The sequence below is a fragment of the Chiloscyllium plagiosum genome, chromosome 21 (assembly GCF_004010195.1).
Source record: "Chiloscyllium plagiosum isolate BGI_BamShark_2017 chromosome 21, ASM401019v2, whole genome shotgun sequence".
Taxonomy (NCBI): Eukaryota; Metazoa; Chordata; class Chondrichthyes; order Orectolobiformes; family Hemiscylliidae; genus Chiloscyllium; species Chiloscyllium plagiosum.
The window spans coordinates 14,285,536-14,309,003 of record NC_057730.1 but is presented as its reverse complement, the minus strand read 5'-3'; the positions used below and the strand labels follow the sequence as shown (position 1 = coordinate 14,309,003).

The 23,468-nt window shown below is 40.5% G+C and overlaps 1 protein-coding gene across 2 annotated transcripts in view; it reads left to right on the top strand.

Annotated features, from left to right (window-relative positions):
• chtf18 (CTF18, chromosome transmission fidelity factor 18 homolog (S. cerevisiae)) overlaps nt 1–23,468 on the top strand; it is a 110,545-nt gene that overhangs the window by 85,353 nt on the left and 1,724 nt on the right. Inside the window, exons 19-21 of one of the 2 annotated variants that reach the window (XM_043711297.1) lie at nt 8,258–8,405; nt 11,521–11,637; nt 20,612–20,672. In XM_043711297.1, the coding sequence (XP_043567232.1) occupies nt 8,258–8,405; nt 11,521–11,637; nt 20,612–20,672 (326 nt within the window). Of the gene's footprint in view, nt 1–5,692; nt 5,750–8,257; nt 8,406–11,520; nt 11,638–20,611; nt 20,673–23,468 lie in introns of those variants that run through there. The other variant, XM_043711298.1, reaches the window with a different exon arrangement.

Below are 23,468 nucleotides of genomic sequence, written 5' to 3'. Positions count from 1 at the left end.
CCTGTCTAAAACTCACATTTCTATTCCACCTTTTTAAACAATTCCGTTTTATGTTTGATCATTTCACCTATACTATGTAAATATGAAATGATGTTTGAAAAGTATTTGATTAAGAGAAGAGTCTGAAGCTAACAGCTACTTTTAATCACATTAGGTTGCAATGGTTTCACTCCCCATAGTTAAAGGTTTTACCCTTTTTGCATAATGGCCCTATCAGAGCATGTTTGACCTGTAACATATTTGCCTTATATTTTCAATCAATTTGAAATGATGCGCCATCCAATGTAAATGAAGTTAACCATACAGCTTGTCAGGAATAGGTTGCTACTGCAGAGCTCCATGACGCTGTTCGCATATGTGTTAACACTGCGAATTCATCAGAGTATGTTCTGTCACACTTTTTCAACAGAACCAGCCTTTTACAGAAGTATTGCTGAAATAAGATGCATTTTTTGAAGTTTTAATCTTGTACAGAGGAATTGCCCCGATAAATGCAAAGCTAAAAGCTTAGACAAAAAGTCTCATTTCAGTAATAATCAAATTCTGTACTGCCAAACAACTATTAGTCTTTTAATAGCTTACAGCTAACTTTGAAAAATGCTCTTGTCCCAGGCTTCAACTAGCCAATGTCTGATGGTTCTTACCAATCCCGTGGACCAACCATTTGTTTTTGCAACATCCAAAAATTCATTTTGCATGGAATTATTTCCTTCTTTTCTCACATTGTAGAATGAAGATGGGCTAAACTGATTTGGAAAATATTGAGTTAAACTGTACCCATTATTGTTTCGATTATCTATCAATATGTGGTAAAGAAGAGCATAGGTCACAAACTGTCTGGAGTTCCTGGTTAATTTGTACACTTTAATCTCACAAAGTTGGGAAATTTCTACATGGCTGCATTAAAATACTATTTTATCTCGAGCACCTTGTATCGGGAAAGGTGATTCATGAAGGATTGAGTAAACACAACTATTTTGTCATTAACGGGATTTGAATCCATCCTGGACTTGTAGACTGACAATTCCTTCTCTGCCTGATGTGGAAAGAGTTTGAGCAACTTTAACAGTGGTTAATAACTGCCACAATTAGTTGTGTTACAGCAAGAGTTGCCTTCTTATTCCATAAGACATCAGTCAATCCTTCCATGTCTTCTCTGAGCCTAGCTTGTACTCTGACTGATGCACTGAAATGAATTATTTTCTAATCCACCAGATGTCAATTTTGTCGACAAACCTGTGTGAATCTGTAATGTACTGCATTTGGACTTCCTGTGTAGGGCTTTACCCTGATGTTTATAGCTTTGATTGACATTTCATAATCCTCCACATAAACCTGTCCGCTGGTAGCCATGCCTGAAGCTGCCTGGGTCCTAAGCTCTGAAATTCATTCTCTTGATCACTCCACTCTTTCTCTTCACCTTCCTCCTTGTGATGTTTCTTGGAATATACCTCTTTGAGCAAGCTGTTTCTCGTCTGACCTTATGTGGCTCCAAGATTTTCAAAGTCTTGTTCAACTTTCATTGACCTATACAACTAATCAAAAACCCTGTATTTTGCTTGAGCACATTTCACAGACACCTGATTGTTTCTTCCTACACAACTTACAGCATTGTTACATTTAGGAGGTGGCTATTTGGACTATTGTGTCTGCACTGGCTCTATTACCTAGTACAAATCTCCTGCCTTGTTCCCATATCCCGGCAACATTTCTGTCCAAATAATCATCCAGTGCCATCTTGAATGTCTTGACTGAACCTGCCTCCACCAGATTTCTACACAATGCATTCCTAATTACTCACTGTGTGGAAAAAAAAAGTTCTCACATCACCCTTGTTTGCTTGCCCCCCCTCCCTTTCCTTTCCTATCTTTTCTGGACAGCTTGTATCCTGGAGTATTTAACACCCAGTCTTGCCCTTTCTTTAGCCAGGTCTCCATCACAGCCACAAAATCATCATTCCATATTACAATCTGCATCTGTAACTTCCCAACCTTATTTACTATACTCTGTGTATTTACATACAGGCAAGTTAACTCTGTTTTGGGTTTCTTTTCCTTCTCCACTACTCTAATTTCACCGATTAACTTACTATTGTCTATGCTAGTGACAGCTGTATTCCTAAGTATTTTGCAAATCCGTAATCTCTTCTATTATGCTCCTGGTGTTAGTTTAAAATCCTCCCACTGGCACTAGCAAAATGCCCCGCAAGGAATTCAATTCCATTTCTGTTCAGATATAATCCACCCAGCTTGTACAGCACCAGTCCCTGTTTCCAAAGAATCTCCTGCACCAACTTTCTAGCCACACATTCATCTGCCTGATCCGTTTATTTCTGTACTCACTTGCATGTGGCACTGGGAGTCATCCAAATATCACGGCATATGTGGTCCTTCTTGATAACTTTTTACCTACTTCCCTAAATTGTGATTACACCAAATTCATTTGTACCAACATGGACAACAACCTCTGACTTCAAATTTTTACCCCTCCTCAAAGAATGTCCTGTAGCCATTCTGACACACTTGATTCTGGCACCAGACAGACAGTGTTCCATCCTGGAGTCATGTTGACGACCACAAGACCACCTGTCTGTTCCCTCATTAATGAATTCCCTATTACAATTGCTCCTTCTTTCCTTCCTGTGAGTCAGGCCACTTGTGGTGCCAGAATCTTGGCTTTGACTCTACTCCCTTGAGGAACCAGCATCTCCATCAGCTTCCAAATTGAAAATTAACCCCGGGGGGGGGGGGCACCTGCAGTCTTTGCTTGTTTCTCTGGGAATGCCTTGTAGTCGCCCATTCCCTTGTAACCTCAAGTCCCTTAAGCTGCCTTGTGACCGTCCCTCTAAATATACTATCCACGTAACTCTCAGTCTCTTGGATAAGGCACAATGTCTCCAACCACTACCCAAGCTCTTGAAATTCCAAACTATAGTTTCTGTAGCGAGCAGCACTTCCTGCACGTGGTCATTTAGGACTGTGGTATAGTCTATGACTTCCCATATGTAACATGTCACATACTCCCTTGGCCAACCTGAGCTGTCATACCTTGAACTAACTAGGTCTTACTTGCTTTCTTTCCAGATTTCTTAATTATTTAGTCTTAAAGTTAGTCCCCTCACCTTAACATTTCTCTTACCCTACTTTGGCTTACTTATCCTATTGCTACTTACCTACTTTATTTATGGTAGCTGTGCCTTTCACTTATCCTGGTGTTTTCAGTTAATCCCTTAATAATACCGTTTGATATTTTACAACTACTTAGAGACCATCCCTAATGGTAGTTCCTTACCTTCCAATGAATTCACCAATTTCCTGTGATGTCTCTCCAATTTTCTTTCTCCCCGGTTCTACATTTCCATCTGTAAACTTCTGGCATTAACTTTCAGACATGGCGAACAGCCCTTTTGAGCTTTGATGCACCAGGTACATTTTATTCAGTCCTAACATTTTATGTATTTAATTGAGATAGTGATGGCTGCCATTTTGCTTGGGTATTGTTTGGGTGTGATAACTTAGAATCGCCCCTGTGCTTTGCAAAGGAACATTACAGATCCTCATTTGGTATTTCTTGTTGGCTGTAGTGTTCGTGGCTTCTGACAGCAGTCCAACTGTTCTCTTTAGGTAATATGTCATTCTGAGAACATTGTGCTGTAGTAATGGTAGACCCTGTACTGGCATAGTGTCTTTTCATACAGGAGAAAATGGACTGAATACTGGTGCAAGAATTGGAAAATTTGCTCAAGTGCTTCATTGAAATGTATAAGAGCCTAAATCTTACGTATTTTGGCAAAACATCATGGTTATGAAATTGCATGGAAAGTTTCACTCCGTGAGGTCAAGCAGGTTTTCTCACGCAGTCATTCCAATCTGACACATTAACTATTTACCACACCTCATTAACTACCTACCACACTCCCAGAGCACCACCCCCCCCACCCAATTCTCCCACCCTCTGTAGCCAGGAGTACTTACCACTGCCAGAAGATCCTAGTATCCCAGTGCCATCTTTAAAAGGCTGGGATGCACCTGGTCAAGCTCTGGTAGTCTGGAGCTGCCCAGCTCTACTTGTGATATTTGCCTAGGACATGGCAGAAAAAGGGAAATGGGTGCTCCACTTTGCAGCCAGGGGCCTGGAGGTGCTGGTGGACAGGGTGGTGCAGAGAAAGGCAATCCCTCTTCCCTTGGACCAACAAAGGAGGCCACTATACTAGACCCTACCAACCTGATCCAAGGTGTCACTTGGTCTCAATCGGCTGGAGGAAGTCCCAGTAATGTGGGAAGAAGATTAATGACATCCTCTGTTTTACCAGGTTAAGTGTGTCCTTCAAGACCTCTGCACTGCATAATCAGTCATTTGAGACACTTCACCAGTAATCCTACTTGCACCAGAACCAAAAGCTGTGCCAGCAGCACTTTCATCTCACTCCATCCCTCCCTTTCTCTCATTTCAAAAGGAAAGGCCATTTTAGAGCAGAAAGAACCAAGACGAGTGGCTGGGTGCCTGATAGTTGGCTCCTCACCCCTTACAAGGAGAGGATCCTGATCCTGATCATCCCAAGCCGCCGACTGAACATATCCAAGCCTTTGACTGATATCAGAGGCTGCCTTTGACTGACTGTCAAGAAACCCTGACTGACTAGTGTCTCCTGGGATTTCACTGAGGACAATTATTCTTATACCTTGAGACACAATGACTTGTTTGCAGCATGTGCGGTGTAGTTGCCATGTAATCTGCTGGCACACAGTTCAGGTTTAAGATTGTTTGATTGAGTTTTTTGAGGTGGAAATCGGGACTGTGGATGAGTGTAATGTATTTGATGCTTTTACCGTGGCTATCGATAAGATCCTACATGGCTGACTGGTCAAGACAGTAAGAACTCATGGGATCCAAAGCCAAGCGGCACATTAGATGCAAAATTGTCCACGAGGCAGGAAGCAGAGGGTGATGGTCCAGGGATGTATATGTGACTGGAAGTTATTTCCAGTGGAGTTCTACAGGCTTGCAGTTGTGACCCTTGCTGTTTGTGACGTATGTTAATGATTTGGACTTTAATGTAGGGTAATGATTAATAAATCTGGGGAAAATGTGAAAATTAGTCAAGTGGTAAGTGGTTAGTTTAGCAATGCCTGGACAGCTAAGCAGAGCGGTGACAAATGGAATTCAACGGGGAAATTGTGAAGTAATGAACTTGGGAAGGGCTAAGAAGGCAAGATTTGTATTATGAATGGTAAGACTTTGGAAAAAATTGAAATTCAGGGGGACTTTAAAATGCAGATCTATAGATCCTAAAGGTAGCAGGGAAGGTAGGCGGCATTTGAAGAAGGCATATGGGTATTTGCATTTATTAGCCCAAGGCGTACAATGTAAGAGCGAGCACAGTCTTCAGGAACTGTATAAAACATTGATACAGTTGAGATACTGAGATACTGCATGCGCTCTGGTCACCATACTACAAAAAGATAAAGTTTGAAATAGAAATGTTGCCGAGGAGCTTTACCTGGGCTGAAGGGTCTGGGATATAAGGAAAGATTGAATAGGTTGAGTTTGTTTTCATTGGAAAAGTGAAGGTAGGAACGGACTAAATACTAAAATAAACAAAGAACGACAGATGCTAGAAATCTGAAACAAAAACAGATTACTGGAGAAGGTTCACTGCACTCAAAACATTAACTCTGCTTTCTGTCCACAGATACTGTCAGATCTGAGTTTCTGTTCAAGTTGAAGGTAAAGACGGGATCTGAGAGAGGTGTGTAAAATCATGACAGACAGAAGTAGAGTGGATAAGAAGGCACTATTTCCATTAGTAGATGGGCAAATAACCGCGGGGCATAGATTTAAGGCGAGAGATAGACTCAAAAGAGAATTAAGAATTTTCTCACTGAAGGTGGTGGGCATTTGGAATTTGTTGCCTGAAAGGGATGTTGGGTCCAAAATTCTCATAACATTTAAGCAGTATTTAGATATTCAGCTGTGTTGCCATAGCCTCCAGGGCTATGACCAACAGCTGGAAAATGGGTTTAATGTAGTCAGATCCTTGTAGGCTATTGTGGCCATTATGGGCTAATGCCTTCCTTTTGTAATGCAAATGTCTGAGTCTATGAATTTTCAAGATTATCTTTCCTTATTTGACACAGTCCCATCTGGCTTGGGAAGCTTCTTCCCTACTCTATCATCTATAATTATTTCGAGCCTCCCATTGAAACCAGATTCATTCATCTTCTATTCTCAAGGGTGTGACAACTTCTCTTTGCTGCCGGGCATGAGAAGGAAAACAAGAAACCCAAGTTTTTTGCATGTTATGGACATGCCGAGCAATTATCTCGCTGTGGTTAGACTGTGATATTGCTTGCAGACCAATGCTGCTATAAAATCTCAATATGTTTCTTATTTGTCACTCTCTCAGATGAGGCAAAGCACGTGACTGGTTTGGAGATCGTGCTGTGCCCATATTAATAGAGACCCACCATTGAAAATTGTCTATTTTAGATGATTTCACTCAAATGATGGGTTTGTATTTCTAGAGTAACTATTTCTAATACAAACTTAGAACGTTCAAAATCCTTTAAAATCAATTAGTTACTTCTGAATTGTAGTCAGTGTTTGTAACATAGACAAAATGCCAGCTAATTTAATTTGCCCATAGAAAATTTCAGAAAACCACAATGTGATGCTGATCAAATACTTTAGTAGTACTGCTGTGTCCAAAAATTGAGAGGAAGTGCTCTCAAGCTCAGAGTCAGGTTGACTATGAACAGGCGGTGGTATATAATTTCCACTTGGCTGTATCTTGCTGCTTGAATTTTTTTTTAATGTAAACATAGGGCGATCTTTTGGATGAGATATTAAATCAAGACTTGTCTTGTACGGATGTAGAAGGTCCCATAGCATTGAAGAAAAGGGGAATTATCTCTAAAGTCATGATCAATATTCATACTTCAGCAAACAGTACTGGAATAGATGATCTTGTCATTATTATTGCTATTTGTCTATGCAAATAACTTTCCACTTTACAAAAGTGTTTCACTTCAGGAGTATTTCATGCATAGTGAAATGTGCTATGTGAATGCAAGTTCATTCTTGCTTTGAGATGTAACTTGAGACCTAGCTTTTAAATCCAACTTCATTTAAAAAGAAGTTTTGCTGGTAATCCTGATTTCATTTAGAGCATGTTTGTGCAGTTGAAATGCTATCTTGAGGGTTCAAGAACGACTAGTTGGTACAGCTGGCCAGCGTGAAAAAACTGTGGATCAGTACCAGACATGTCAGAGGTCTGCATGGCAATGTGTCCATGCCTAAGCATGCAACATCTAGAACATTAAACTCACTGTGCAGTAAGATTGCAGCTTTAACATTACAAGGTTATTACATCATATTAACTTGTAATGTGCTGTTATAGATGTGCTGTGGATTCACATATTGAAAGCAATAAGGTTTTGTTTTCAGCAAGCAACACAAAGCCACCTTGAAAAATGTTATTTAACTTGCTGTGATCCCATCTCTCCACTTGCTTCTTGAATGCCACAACCACTGAAACACACAGTTTACACTTAATCAAAAAATTTTGAAGGCCTTTGACCATGATTTTCCATTCATAGATATTAAGGGCCAGAATATTGCAGAACATTTAGCTTGTGATATTACTTTAAGGTGTCCATTGAGTCTGAGGATCAGCTACTGGGTTTCCAAAACTCTAGTCGTATGTTTTAACCCAGTGAATCACTACTAGCTGCAGTATGAAGGTTTTTAAAGACACTGATATATAACATTTTATTGTGAATTTTTTTTGCCATTGTGTTCATACATGCTCAATCAATTTGTTATTAAGTATAGGTCCAAGCAAATAAACAACAATTCACATTAATACATAGGGAATACCTTTGAATGTTTTCAAAGTTAAATATACTATGAGTGTAATCAGACAAAATATTACTTTGAACCACTTGAGGAAATGCAGTCTTAGGAAACATGACTAAATGTGTAGATTTTAAGGACTTTTTTTTAAAAGGAAAAAAGAGATCAGGGAGGGAATTCTAGAATTTAGGGCCATTTCAGCTGGAGGTGTAGCACCAATGGTTTAGTGAACGAAATTGGGGATGTTCAGATTAAAACAGTGAGAAACGCAGCAGTTGTATCGTAGGAACTTGATGCATAAATGTACAGTGACCTACATGTTAATTGCCCCATAGGATTTTCGCTGCTTGTATTCACTATAATGTTCCTGTGTTCTGTTTGGCTTTTCCTTCCTCAATTACAGCAACATAGAAGATGTTTGCCGGTTTCCTGAACTTCCTGCACGAAGGCCGATGACTTACCAGGCGAAGCAGTTAATAGCCCGTGAGATTGAACTGGAAAAGATGAGACGTGTGGAAGCTTTGCTGAATTCTCGCAACATGGAAAAGAAGGTGAGAGAGGTATTGAGAGTCCTGTTGCCAATGTTTGAGTTTGGGATTATGGCCGGCATGGACTAGTTACACTGAAGGCTCTGTTACCGTGCTGTATGACTATATGACATGATGTGAATCAGGATATGAATTCAAGGCAAAGAAGGGGAACATCCTTTTGTAAAGATCGTGCTCTGAATGCATACAATTGTACCACTGATGTAAACCCAAGAGAATGTAAGGCACATGTTTGTAATAATGATCATCAAACCATTTCTACAACATATAGAAATAAAGCTGATAAGAAATAGAAACGTACCCCATCCTGTTCTATAACCCTGCTAAGAACCAAATAGGAAGAACTAATTTTCACTTTCATGCTATTTTTGTTTGTTCATAACATATTTTCAGGAGGTGGTGATTACTGTCAATCTTGATGCATGGGCACAGTTCAAATTTAGCCCAAGTCTCCAGTTGCCAACTGGTCAGTTTGAACAGTCTGGGTGATCTACAGGTTTGAAATTGCCGTTTACTTATGTTCTTGCAATAGATTTGTGTTTCAGTTTGTCAAATGACACCACTTCCTTTTCTTAAGATTTTTAAAAGAATTGCCCAGTATACCGTTCTGAGAGTGTCGATTGTACAACATGGCAGGTTGGTTTCACTATTTGAAAAAATATAGCTAATGGGGTATTTCAAAATCTCAGATCAGCTGAGATCACAATCCAGGCAGCTGACAGTAGAAATGGGCTAAATTAACAGATACAAGCTTTTGGAGCATAGCCCCTTTGTCAGGTGAAATGAGGCTGTGTGGGTGTTTAAAGAGTAGAAGCAATGGCAATAAAAAGGGGAGGAAGTAAGAGTTTTGTGAATCTAGGAATTGATGAAAACTGGGACCAGCAAAAAAAGAGAAGTTACTTGAAGGTTAAAATATAACAATGATTTCTGTATTCTTGCATCAGCTTTACTTTCATTGCACATGAAAAGAAGTTTGCATTTATTGTGCTTATGTTGAAGGGCTTTGTTTTTTTTGTTGTATTGAAGATCGACCTTCTGAGCAACATATAGTTCTTTAGTGACTTATGGCAGTCTCCCAGGGTGTGTTGTGCCTGATTAGTAAAGTCTTTCGAGATTGGTACCTGACATCATGAGTTGTGGGTTTAAAGTTAGATGAAAGAAGGTGAACTATAACTCCCTGAAGGATCCTTGTTTGTGTGATGTGGAAAAAACAAGTCCTATTAATTAGCTCACTGTTGTCATCATGACAAAGTATATCCGTCTACCTAAGAATAAATAGAGTCCATAAACAATTCCCGCTAAACATTGAGAGGTTTGAAACTTTTACTTATAACTTCCCCATCACAAACTCTGCTCATGCTTCACAGATCCCTTTCCCCCTTGGCTGCTGTCTCCAGCTGAATCAGACTGTTCTCACCTCAGCATCACGTTCGATTCAGCAAATTAAGAAACCAAGGTTTTTTTAAAAATTTATTCATGGGATATGGGTGTCACTGGCTCGGCCAGCATTTATTGCCCATCCCCAACTGCTCTGAGAACATTGAAGAGTCAACTACATTGCTGAAGTCACACATAGGCCAGACCAGTTAGGAATGGCAGATTTCCTTCTCTAAAGGATGTTAGTGAAACAGTAAAAGCAAGGACCAAAAGTGTGCTCTGCTGATGAGGCACACTTGTTTATAAATTTGGTTTGAACATGTAGTTCTTAACCCAATTGCTGTTTAACAAAATTTTACCTTGCATGGATGTGTTAAAATAGATCGTTCAGGCACAGGGGTTGAGGAAAGTTAAGCGACCACGAGTAAGAAGGTGTACATGTTCTTGGATGTACCACTGGAGGTTCTGATACAGCAGGTTGAGATGAGGTGGAATGCCCTCAACTACTTCCAGTGGCTGGGAAGAACCTGTCTCCCCTGCCTTGGCCTGGCCTTGTATCCTCTTGCCATTCCTAACCCACATCAGGTAGTTGAGCCTGTTAGTAGGATGGTCATGACCAAGTTTTCCCTTTGTCCTACTGTTTCTCTGATGCCTTCTATAATGTGTGCAATAAGACTTCACTTTTTGAAGTGAACTCTTGGGAGAATTTCAAAAAAATGACACACCTTCAAAAAATAACAAGCCTCTGAAATTCACTTCAAACTTCCAATAGAAATGCACCCAAGCATCAACATAGATTTTAAGAAGCCATGACCTGTTTATTCCTCTACCACCAGTCAGCTTTTGAGGCCATTTGTTGAACCATTCGTCACCAAGTAATGGCGCAGCTCTTTAGTGAGCTCCGTCAGGCAAGTTAATTCGCAATCAGCCTCTTAACAATCCTAGCACAAGCCTCAGTACTTGTACCAAATGGCATGTTGTGCTGAGCATGGGTTAAACCAGTCTTAGAGCTTATGACCTCATCTTAGCCACCCTGTAGGCTCTTTAGTGTCTAAAATGTCTGAGGAAACCATGCTCCTATTAACCACTCGGTACCCAGATTACTGGTTTCATGTCAGAAACACAATCCACTCTCTACCTTACCTGACTTTAGTGCTGTCTCTGAAACCTCCCATCCTGTCATCAAACTCCAGTTTAGAACTGTTGCTTATATCCTACCCCATTTCTCATCCTTGCCTTTGAAATCCCTCCATGACCTAATTCCCTTTCATTTCTGTAACCTCCAACCTTACCTCCTGCAAACCAAACTCTGCATTGCATTGGCTACGGTCTGAAGTGTGCATCTCCAAGCTCTCTCCCAATCTAGCCCTTTTTTCCACAGCCATACCCCTTTTAACAACAGCTACTGAGAGCTAGAATTGTCTAGAATTCCCTATCAAAATTCAGAATTCTGCTACTGCTATTCCCCTCTCTGTAACACCCACCATTTTCACCTTATCCTTGTTTGTTATTCCTAGTCTTATTTGGCTCAATGCCCAGTTTTCCCAGAGCGGCAAATTATAATGTTCTTCTTTAGTGAAAATGCTTGTTAAACCTTCAGTTTTCAGTTTTTGCCTTCCTTCATTCCTTTCTCCTGCAAACCTTTTCACTTTACAAAACTAGGATATTCTTTGGGGCAGGTGCAATTCTGAATATGTTACTTAATCCTGGGTTGTTTGTTCTTTGCATTTTCTATTTTCAGGAAACTGTTGAAGTCAAAAATAAAACAAGTGAAAGCAATGCAAGTTCAAAAGCATGTGTGAAGAATCACAAACAGACGTTGGAAAATGTTCTCAAGTCTGTGTCTGTGAAAGAAAAGGTAAGGTTCATCAAAGGCAATTCGGAATGGATAGCATCATCACCTTAAGTGTTAAATCCTGAACTTCTGTAACTCCTACCACCCCCGCCAAAACTAAATCTCTGCATTGCTCCAGTTTTGTCCTCTTGTGCATTACCAATTTTAATTTCTCCCCCACAAAGTGACCATGCACTTAGCTGTTAGGTCCCCTTGCTCTGGCTTTCTCTTCCTATACCTCTCCAAGAGTCCTTAAGTGTACCTCCTTGACCAGTTTTTGGTCACCTGTCCTGAAATCTCCTTCCTATTCATCTTCCTCCCTGTGACAGCAAGTTATACGTTCTCACTGCTCTGTGGATAAAGATGTTTCTTCTGAATAACCTTTGTCTTTCTTTTGTCTGCAGGAGAAAGTACCTTCTCCACATCATCCACCATGAAACTCTTCTGTCATCTTAAATGAGTCTATTAGATTACTCTTCAGTTTTCTGTACTAACCATAGCACATCATGACTAGAAGAGCCATTAGTAATAGCATCCATGGTCAACATTATGAATGAGATGAAGCTCCTGTGCAGAGTCAAACACATTCTTTAGATCTACAGATCTTTTAAATTTTCCCTACTGAGGCTATTGCTTTCCATCACCTATAAACAGGCCCAGGGCAGCGAGAGGAGATGCAAATGAGCAGTGGCAAACCTTTTACTTTTCAAGAATATATCCTGTTTGCCTCCAAAGTACTGAGATAACTTATAGTCTACTATTTTTAATGAAAGAAACACAGCCTCTTGTATCACTGGGCTTTAGATAAGTCAGTGGTCAGAATAATAGCAATCATGGATACAAGACATCCTCTCTCTGGTGCTGTCTGTTACTGAGAGGTCAGGCTATTTCTGTAGGAAGTGAAATTCACCCTTGAAGTACCACAAGATGCAGGTTAATGGAAATGAAAATGGAGCAGGCTGTAAAATCAATGGCTGATTCATTCATTTGTTTCTTATCACTAGTCCCAAGTTGACGTTCGCCCTCATTAACTTTGAGGTGAAATTCTGAATCTGGGACATCTCTCACCGGGAAGGTCTTGAGTTCACTGTTCTCAGTCTGGGCATCAGTTGATTGGTGATTTGTTAAATAGAACCCAATTTGTTTAGACACTGGAAGCAAGTATCATTGAGCTCCTGTTATCCACACTGTTGAGAACACTGTCGATGTTCACAGATCATGCTCATGACTGAGTCCTATTTGAGTGAGGTGCAAAAACTCATAGTAGCCTGTTCAAGTGAACAAATCCTGGCCATTATTAGAAATAGGCAATGTTATCCACTTTGATACTGGTGTAATCTTTGCATAACACTGAATGCTGTTACCCTTGTCTAACTCTCCTGGTTTTGTGTATGACTTTTGTTATAATTTGAAAAAGCAAGTTAGAGATTTTCTCAGTAGTGAATAATGGGGATTGTGATGCCTCCACAGGAACATTGATCCATTCATGGTATCTTAATTCTTTGTTGGAAGTTATTGTAAATCTGAAATAATTACAGAAATTGCTTGAAGTACTGATCAAGTCCGGTAGTATCTTTACAGAAATAAACAAATTTAATGTTTTATATGCTTTCATCAGAACTGGTTTCTGTGCCATGTATGGAACTTGCATTTAACCAAATTTGATCTAGTGGAAAGTTGTCTGTCTTGTTGCTGCAAATCTCAATGTAACCTCAGCGGTAACATTACCTATGTTTTCTTTTTTGGGTGAGGGAGTGGTGAGTGCCATAGAGTATGGAGTCCACAGTGGTTTGATGTAGTTTGCCAAGGAAGGAAGTCTTTACCCCCAGAGACACAGTCGGCTGCCAGCTGCTTCAAGCGTTGCTAGAGCTAACAGCAGAGTAACTAACAACTGCTTTCTTCTGTCAAAACAGTAGAGGTAATGGAGAGGTACTCTAGAGAGCACACAGGACACGCTAGGGGCCTGATCAGGGGCAACACCTGGGTTTGAGTGAGCATTTGAAAATTCTTCCTTTGATTTAACTTCAGCACCAGGCTAGATCTCATCATGGAAATGCCAGCATTACTAAGGATTGATGTTTATTTAAAAGGGCCAATAATTGTATTCCTGTTGCTTCATTAAAAGCGAGAGGATTGAGTTTATTGCTCAACAGTGCACTCCATGCTATCGCCCTCTGCTGACTGATTTGGTTAAGGCTAAGCACACGGATATATCCACAGGTCCATCGCTGTTGCAATTTGTGTTACCTCCATGTCTACATTTATTGGTGTGAATCTTGCTAACCTCTCTTCTTCTATTGGAATTTCTACAGAGCCCTCAGCTGGTTTCCAATCCCACTACATTTTATTATATGTGGCTATGTCTCTACATGGGGTAATTCCCAGTAAAATACATATCCTTGAGGAGTGAAGACATTGGCCTGCCTGCAGAAGATGTGGTTTGAAGCTTCAACAATTCCTATTTCAGCCACTAGTCTGTGTGTCAATTGGAAAGTTGAATCCCCTTAACTCAGACTACGGTGGAATGTCCCAATTTGTTGTCTTCCAACGCAGCCTGTTTGTTTGCTCTTGCCTAAGTAGTGATGTCTTATTACAATCCCTTCAGTCAGCATCCTTTATTTTCAAATATAACAAAAAGCCATGGTTTTTCCATTGCAATCGTTATTTATGGTGCGGAAGGAAGTTATTTTGATCCATTGGATCTATGCCAGCTTGCCACTGAGCATCTAGTCAGTAACGTTTCTCTCCCCCGCACCCCTCTCCAACCTCAGCCCCATTTCTATTTGTGTAGCCCTGTAAATTTATTTTCTTGAAGTATCCATTCAGTTTCCTTTTGAAATCATTCTGCTTAACTCTCGTGAGCAGCAATTTCCAATTCATTCCCACTCGGTGTGTAAAAATGTTCTTCCTTGCATTTCACCTTCATCCCTTAACCAATGTCTTAAATCTAGATCATCAACTAATGAGCACAGTTTTTCCTAAGCCTCTCATTATCTTGTGTACCTCTGTACAGTTCTAGTCAGTATTCCAGGAAAGTTGAGAAGGAACTTAAGAGAGTGGAGGAGATGCTCAATGAATGTACTCAATGAGGCAGTATTTAATGAAATGGCAGGACACTAGGAAGCTAGTATAGATAGATCAGGGCAGATTTGATGGGCCAAAGAGCCTTTTCTGTTATGTATAACTCTGTGATTCTCCAACTGAGCATAATATTCAAGTTTATTCTAACCAGGGCTATATTTAGATCCGGCTTAACTTCACTGCTTGTGGTCTCAATGGCTCTGTTTGTGAGGTTGAACATCCCAAATGCTTTTGTAATATCTCTTTCAAAATGCCTTGTTATTTCAAAGATTGGTGCATGTATAGCCACATGTTCCCCTGTTACTCAAAGGCCACTGTTTAACTTAAGTCTCTCCCACATACTGTTGGTAATGGGAAACTTTGCCCATAAAAAAGGGCTTTCTTTCCATGTCCTTTATTATGGCTAGGGCAATAGACAGATCATGCCCCATTTCTGTTTGTATTGGAGGTGGAGCAAAGCCCATACTGCCTTTGAATTACTCTTGTTTTTGTTGTCTGTACTTCATACCTACTGATCACTTTGTAACACTACACTCTCTTTTTCCTCCTGCTCTCTTATCCCACTTTATTATTTACTCATTATCCATCTTGTGGAAAAGATCTGATCATTTCATATTTCCCAAATTTCTCTGGGTCCCCCATTCTCCAGAATTTCTTCCTTCACTCTGCAAGGCACTGATATATTCAAAGATTTGAATCCATAAAGCAGGCATTTTATGTGTTTCAAACATAGGATGGTATGTCTTTTAACTCTTTTCTGAAAGAATGTGTGGGGGATCATTGAATGAATGATTGTAACAAATCTTAATTACAAACAGGAAATACTAATGGATTTTCTGTCATCAGTTGACTGACATATTGTTCATTTTGAGGATTTTCCCAGCCTGACATGCCTATACATTTCTTTTATCACTTTAAGAAAGACTTACACTTGTACTTATTGCAGCTCTCCAAAAGAATGCGATACATTAAATTGCTTTGCAAGTCAGTGACTGTTATGTGGGATGACCCAGTTGCCAGTTGTTCAGATCCCACAAAGATTAGCCTGGTGACTAATTTTTAAAATTTAGTTTGATGGAGGAAGGTTAGCCCAGGATGTTCTGAAAGGGGTAGTGAGAAACCCTACTTTTCTTTGAGTATTGTTGTGTGATCTTTAATGTCTATTGGACTGGATGCCAATTTACATGCCCATTAAAAGGATGGGCAGGATGCCAATTTACATGCCCATTAAAAGGATGGCAGTGTATGCCACTCCCTCAGTACTGAACTGTGGTGCCAGCCTGAACTTTATGCACTGTTCCCTCTCTCCCCTTTCCTTTAAGTTGCTTGCCCTCAGCTCATGGGGAATATTTTGATGCAAAATGTTTACCATATTATTAAGCATACTGTTGTGTTCACTGATCACAGGTGTAGAAAGGCAGAATGAATCATGTATTACAGCATAGGCTTTGTTGGCAGATTTGGGTCTTCATTACTTTAATAATCTCATAATTACTAAAGCATAGCAGCTGTGTTTTGTGTCCTATTCATTTATCCCTGTGATTTGCACTGAGAATGTGCTGAGTGCAGTCTTGTAAACACTTGCAACTCACGTTTGTAAGTATCCTATTTAAATCTGTGACATTTACGTCCAGCATAGAGTGGACATTTCTTAAAATGCATGACTGAGTGAACTGAAATAATGCAGGAATGGCTTCAATCTGACACTGTAAGCATAGTAATTTTTAAAAATTCGTTCCTGGGCTGCAAGTGTCATAAACCTATTGCCCATAGCTCATTTCCCTCAAGCAAGTAGGCCTTCTTTAGCCCCTGCACTCCCTATTTTACAGCATTTAATGTGTCTGGCTGGCCAGTTCAGAAGGCAGTTAGGTGTTCAACAACATTGGTATAGGGTCAGAGTCAAAAAGCACCAGGCCAAATGAAGACAGCAGTGTTCCTTCCCCAAAGAATATCAGTGAGCTAGTGGGATTTTTGCAGCAATCCAACAGTTCATGGTGATTAGAGCAAAAACAAAAGTCCTGTCCCATTTAAATTGCAATGAGGCCTCCTGGATGCAGACAGTGACGGCTCCTGCTAATGAAATTAGTCAGAATGCATTACATTCATTGGCAGCGTGTCCTTCAAACCATTCATCTGATTGTGTTATAGCCGCCAGCTTGTTGTCACCTCTCTATTCGTACTGTTAACTTGTGCTGATTCACAATTCCTAAAATTGTCATTTTATTTGTTAATTTTTACAGCATTTTTGTTCTGAATAATGAGCTGTGCTTTTCCCTGATTTTTCACTCCAGTTTAGTATGAGTGACGCCTTACAATTTTTGCCTGTATTTAATTTCATTGACATTCAGCCTGAAAATAGAGTGGTATTTGTAGTTGGTTTCACCTCCATCTCAGAAGGTTACCACTCGTGACTACAATCCATAGAAAGTGACCCCAGGAAAATACTTTATTTTCAAGGGGAAAATAACTATGCAGCACAAGAGGAGATGGTCCATTGTGATTCTTTGGAAACTGTCTAATTTATCCCACTCTGTAGCTAGGAACGTTTACAACCATCCACTGATGATCCTACTTTGAAACAAATTTGACACTACTGATGGCCCTGGGTAAATTGATCTCTGGTTATATCTGATTATTTGAGTCAGAAGCTGTGTCTCACTGCGCAGTGTCTCTGCTGAGGACTTTTAACTTCTGTTTTGCTGCAACACATTGTGCAGTTCTTGTGATCAAAACATAATCCTGAAAAATATTGTGGGGTCATCATAAATTAACCGTCAAAAGTGTAATGTCAAAACCAGTAATTGGAGCAAGTTCGAACTTGCTGAACAGGATATCAACATGTTGATGCAAAGAATCCTGGATGTAAATTCTTTCCCAGGAGGTTGTGCCATTGACAGATACTGATTGCAAGTCATGGATGAAGAAAGGCTTATGACAATTGAAGCTTCTCTCTAGTAACCTTGCTCTCCTTTTCAAACATTTTGAAAGCTGACCACTAATGCTCTTGTATTTAGTATTCTGCTGCATGTAAGGAAATTCTGTCTGACATTTAAACGATTTGTACTTACTCTTCCAATCTTTCAGTAATCACTTCAATTTTAGATCAAACATGTCGGCTTCAACTACTGTGTGCAGAAAGGATGCAAAAAAAAACTTGCAAGATATTTGTGTTGAGAGCCTATTTTTAAAATTCATTCTCAGGATGTGGCTCTCACCAGCAATGCTGCATTTATTGGCCAACCCTTGTTTTGAGAAGATACTGTCACTTTGAGATACCAGCATTAGTTGGTACAACTGAACAAATTGCAAGGGCATTTCAAGTAGCATGAACAGCAGAGTGGGGTGTGTAGGATCATTCGACTATTGGTTCAGCTGTATCTCAGAGACTGAAGTTTCGCCTTTGAGTCAGAAGGTTATGACTTCACATCTCTCACCAGTGTCATTACTACAAAGTCAAGGCCAAGTTGTTGAAAGTGCAGTATTTCAAATAACAATAAAGAGGAGCAGTAGTAGACTGAGGCTTATCAAGTCTGCTTCTCTATTCTATGCGAGCATTTGTGCCCATTGTGGTCATTGCGATGTAGTGGCCATTAATGGGGCATGCTTAGAGCAAGGTCAGGAATGTATGTTGCAGGTTCCAGGTTTTAGAGCTATCATTAAGATCAGGCAAGATGGTAAAAAGAGGGGGAGGTGTAGGTTTGTTAGTCAAGGACAGTATAATGGTGCCTGAAAGAACATTTGATGAGGACTCATCTACTGAGGTGGTATGGGCTGAGGTTTGAAACAGAAGAGGAGAGGTCACACTGCTGGGAGTTTTTTATAGGCTTTCACAAAGTTCCAAGGATGTGGAGGGGACGATTGGCAAATCGATTCTAGGCAGCAGTGAAAGGAACAGGGTGGTCATTATGGGGGACTTTAACTTCCCCAACATTGACTGGAAATGCTATAACTCTAGTACGTCGGATGGATCACTTTTTGTCCAATGTGTATAGGAGGGTTTCCTGACGCAGCGTGTCGAAGGGCCGACAAGAGGGGAGGCCACACTGGATCTGGTACTTGGCAATGAACCAGGCCAGATATTTGATTTAGCGATAGGTGAGCACTTTGGAGTGTGATCATAATTCGGTTGCGTTTAGTTTAGTGATAGAAAGGGATAGGTACATGCCACAGGGCAAGAATTATAGATGGGGGAAGGGCAATTATAATGTGATTAGGCAAGACTTAGAATGCATAAAATGGGGCAGCAAAATACAGGGGATGGGGACAATCGAAATGTGGAACTGGTTAAAAGAACAGATATTGTGTATTGGCATGTCCCTGTCATGCAAGGAGGAAGTGATAAGATAACTGAACTTTGGTCACTAAAGAAGTTATATCTCTTAAGCGGAAAAGGGAGGCTTATGTGATGTTGAGGCAAGATGGTTCAGATGAGGTGATGGAAAGGTACAGAGTACCTCGAAAGGGTTTAAAGAGAGTTAAGAAGAACAAGAAGGGGAGATGAGCAGTCTTTAGCAGGTAGAATAAAGGAGAACACTAAAGCTCTCTATAAAAATATGAGGAATAAAAGGATGACGAGGGTAGGAATAGGGCCTGTCAAAGACGGAAGTGGGAAGTTGTATGTGAACCCTGTGGAGATCAGAGAGGTGCTAAACAAATATTTCTCATCTGTTTTCACTCCGGAAAAGGAGAATCTTGTAGAGGTGAAGCCTGAGATACGAGCTATTAGACTTGATAGGATTGAGGTTAGTAAAGAAGAGGTGTTATCAATTCTAGGAGGTGTGAAAGTAGGTAAGTCCCCCTGGGCCAGATGGGATTTTTCCGAGAATTCTCTGGGAACCTTGGAAGGAGATGGCCTTGAGCTTTGAATCGTCATTGCCTCCAGGTTTAGTACCAGAGGACTGGAGGATTGTTCAAGAAGGGCAGCAGAGATAACCCAGGTAATTATAGACCAGTGAGCCTTACGTCTGTTGTAGGAAAAGTTTTGGAAAGGATTACAAGAGATATGATTTATAATCATCTAGCAGGCAACAATTTGATTGGAAATAGTCAACTTGGATTTGTCAAAGGCAGGTCATGTCTCACAAACCTCATTGAGTTTTTTGAGAAGGTGACCAAGCATGTGGATGAGGGTAGGGCAATTGACATGGTGTACGTGAACTTCAGCAAAGCCTTTGATAAGGTTCCACGTGGTAGGCTACTGGAGAAAGTGCAGAAGCATGGGATTGAAGGTGACTTAGCAGTTTGGATTAGAAACTGGCTTTCTGTAAGAAGGCAATGAGTGATGATTGATGGAAAATATTCAGCCTGGAGTCTGGTTACTAGTGGTGTGCTACAAGGATCTGTTTTGGGACCATTGCTGTTTGTCATTTTTATAAATGACTTGGACGTAGGCATAGGTGGATGGGTTAGTAAGTTTGCAGATGATGCTAAAGTCGGTGGAGTGGTGGACAGAGTGGAAGGATGTTGCAGGTTGCCCTCCATTAAGGTGAATGAAATCCAGTAGCTGAGTATTGAATGCATCTTAATATCTCATCAGGAGTTCCTAAGCCATATAGTAGTGATGATGTGGGGGTGCTGGTGTTGGACTGGGGTGGACAAAGTCAGAAATCACAACGCCAGGTTATAGTCCAACAAGTTTATTTGAAATCATATGGGTATATGAGTCGCATGCTGAGGGTCTAAACAAGGTAACAAATAATCCAAACCCTGTACAAACAAATATTTAGTAGGACCTAAAATATAACTGCAGGCAAAAGCATTTGCACAATTAACACAATTTCCTTGCAGTGAAAGTTGCCTGTGCTGTGGTTTTATTGTTATTAGCTATATACTGATACCAGACCTGAGCCTTTCTTTAATTTCAGTTTTTGTTTGGTCTCTGCTCAAAGGCATCTAAGCACTTTCTTCTAATTTTCAGGTGGAGCTTGATTTCTTTGGCCGGCAAATGGACAAAATTAACATTGTGACAACCTCAACAGGTATTTTAAACACATACTGTCTTGCAATCAGCTTTACTCTTGGACTATCTGTCTGCCTGTCTCTCTGTCTCTCTTTCTCTCTCTCTCTCTCTCTGTGTCTCTCTGTCTCTGTCTGTCTGTCTGTGTCTCTCTCTCTCTCTCTGCTGCCATTTAGTGGATTGTCATCTTGCTATAGGGTTGCCCAACCCACCAGGATTGTTCTGAAGTCATAAGGAATTAATGTTTAATCTCCTCAGTGCTTCTGCCAGCAATTTAAAAGAATTGTCATTGGAGCATTAAAAGAATTTCTGTGTGTTATTAATTTTCTTTCAATGCTTTTACTTTATTAATTGTCAAAATGCTTGTGATGGAGGTGAGCAGGAAGGTTGTTGACTGCAACTATTTGAGGCAAAACCTCCAGAAATGCAGCCAATTGGAGTCCACATCCCAACCTTGTAACTTGTGCCATCAGTTGTGGTTAAACAGAATTTGGGATCAGGAGCCTATTTCCCAGCACTCGCTGTTGGATATTAGAGTACAGTAGTTCTCTATTCCACACCTAACTTACTGTCCAGCTGCTGCACCATCAACACCTGTTCATGTGGTTGTCATTTTATCTACAATTCCAGGAAGTGATGATGCAAAAAGTGGCAAGTAATCATACACTGTAAGAGGGTCAATTTCACCCATTGCTGTTGTCCATAGCAGTATGCTGTTTGTCCTCTATTTTTGAAATAGTCTGAGAGGTATATTTCTCTGTCAGTGGTCAGCTTTATAAGACAGGGTTACATTGCCATCACTTACTACATTTTCTGATCTGCTGTTGAGCACCTGGGTTGTTTTTCCGAATACATTTCCCTGCACATCATTATTCATACATTCCCATCCAAAGTTATCATTTGTTTGGACAACACCTTGCCAGCTGCCTAATGCAGCTACTTAAATAGCTGACCTCAGTGGGTTTGCTCCTGCTTCAATTTCAGACTGAGCAGCATCCTTTTCAAGGAAAGTTGTTTGTGACTTGTTTATTCCCTCAAATGACTGAACTTGTGCATGCTTTGTCAGTGTGCAAGAAGGGCTGGAGGGGACCATTGCTGTGCAGAATGTGTGTTCAAAATATATTGTCTTCACTGTATACTCATTGAAGACTGCTCATTCCAAAGAACTGAAAACTTTAATTTCCTTCATCCTCCGCAGACATTTAAGATTATTTTGAATCTTCAAGCCTCCACTTATTGATTCTCCTCTCTTTATTCTACTATTGTTATTGATCTTGGAAGCAGTGGCACAGTGGTAATGTCACTGAACTAGTAATCCAAAACCCTAGGGGACATGAGTTCAAACCCCATCTTGGCAGGTGGTAAAATTTCAATTCAACAAAAATATCCTAAGTACAAAACTAGCCTAATGGTGGCCATGTAACCAATGGTAGGTGAGGTAGGAAGAGATTGGCGCAAGGACATTAAAAAAAAGTAATCATAAAATATCTAAACAGATTTTTATCAGAATTTTTCTAATAAACTGTAAATTTTCATTTACTTTTGTCAACGTCAATGTTGTAAAGCCCCATCTCGTTCGTTTATGTCCTTTAAGGAAAGAAATCTGCCTTTCTTACCTGGTCTGGCCTACCTATGAGTCCAGACCCACAACAATTTGGCTGACTCTTAAATGTCTGTTAAGATGCCCACATCCCTTGAATGGATTTTTAAAAAAGTATTCATCTAAGTTTCTCAATGTTAAAAACATCTCTCTGCCATATTTCCACTTTACTAAATTGGGATATTTTGTGCCATGAGTTTAGTAGGCATCAATTATGACCAAATACTTCTTTAAGTCTCACATATGTTGAGTAGACTGGGTTTTTGCTTTTTACCTCTCCCAGGAAAGTAACCTGGCTTTGGGTAAGCCGGGGACTGTGTCTATTGTGGTGCAGAAGACATTGCAGTTGTGTGGACCAGGCTAGATAAACTTATGATTCTGCTCAGGTCCATGTGATCATCAATAAATGGAGATTGTGATGATCTAAGTTGAGAATGGACTGTGTCTTATCCAGTTTTTAATCTGTGCTCCTTCTCCACCTTAAACTTAGAGCAATTTTCATAGTATTGCCATTTATAACTGTCAAGTAGTGCTAGTTTGAGTGATTTTGTGACACAGATGTGCCCATCAAGACCAGAGCTGAGATTCTCCAAGCTCATTTTTCAGTCATCTTCACAGAGTCCAGTAGAATAAGAAGGCTTTCACCGATTTGTCTTGCCTGGTTGCCCTCAGGTGCGTCAGGTAGAGTGCTGGAGCAATAGCACAGTGAATGCACCTCCTAGTCCCTCTACTCCTCATTCTGCATGGAATTTGAGGTTCATATTTCCACACATCCAGTGACTGTGCAGTATGTTACTGTTGTATCATGGGAAATTAAATCTGAGCTGAAAATGTGTTGCTGGAAAAGCGCAGCAGGTCAGGCAGCATCCAAGGAACAGGAGAATCGACGTTTCAGGCATAAGCCCTTCTTCAGGAATGAGGAAAGTGTGTCCAGCAGGCTAAGATAAAAGGTAGGGAGGAGGGACTTGGGGGAGGGGCGTTGGAAATGCAATAGGTGGAGGGAGGTCAAGGTGAGGGTGATAGGCCGGAGTGGGGTGGGGGCGGAGAGGTCAGGAAGAAGATTGCAGGTTAGGAAGGCGGTGCTGAGTTCGAGGGATTTGACTGAGACAAGGTGGGGGGAGGGGAAATGAGGAAACTGGTGAAATCAGAGTTCATCCCTTGTGGTTGGAGGGTTCCCAGGCAGAAGATGAGGCGCTCTTCCTCCAACCGTCGTGTTGC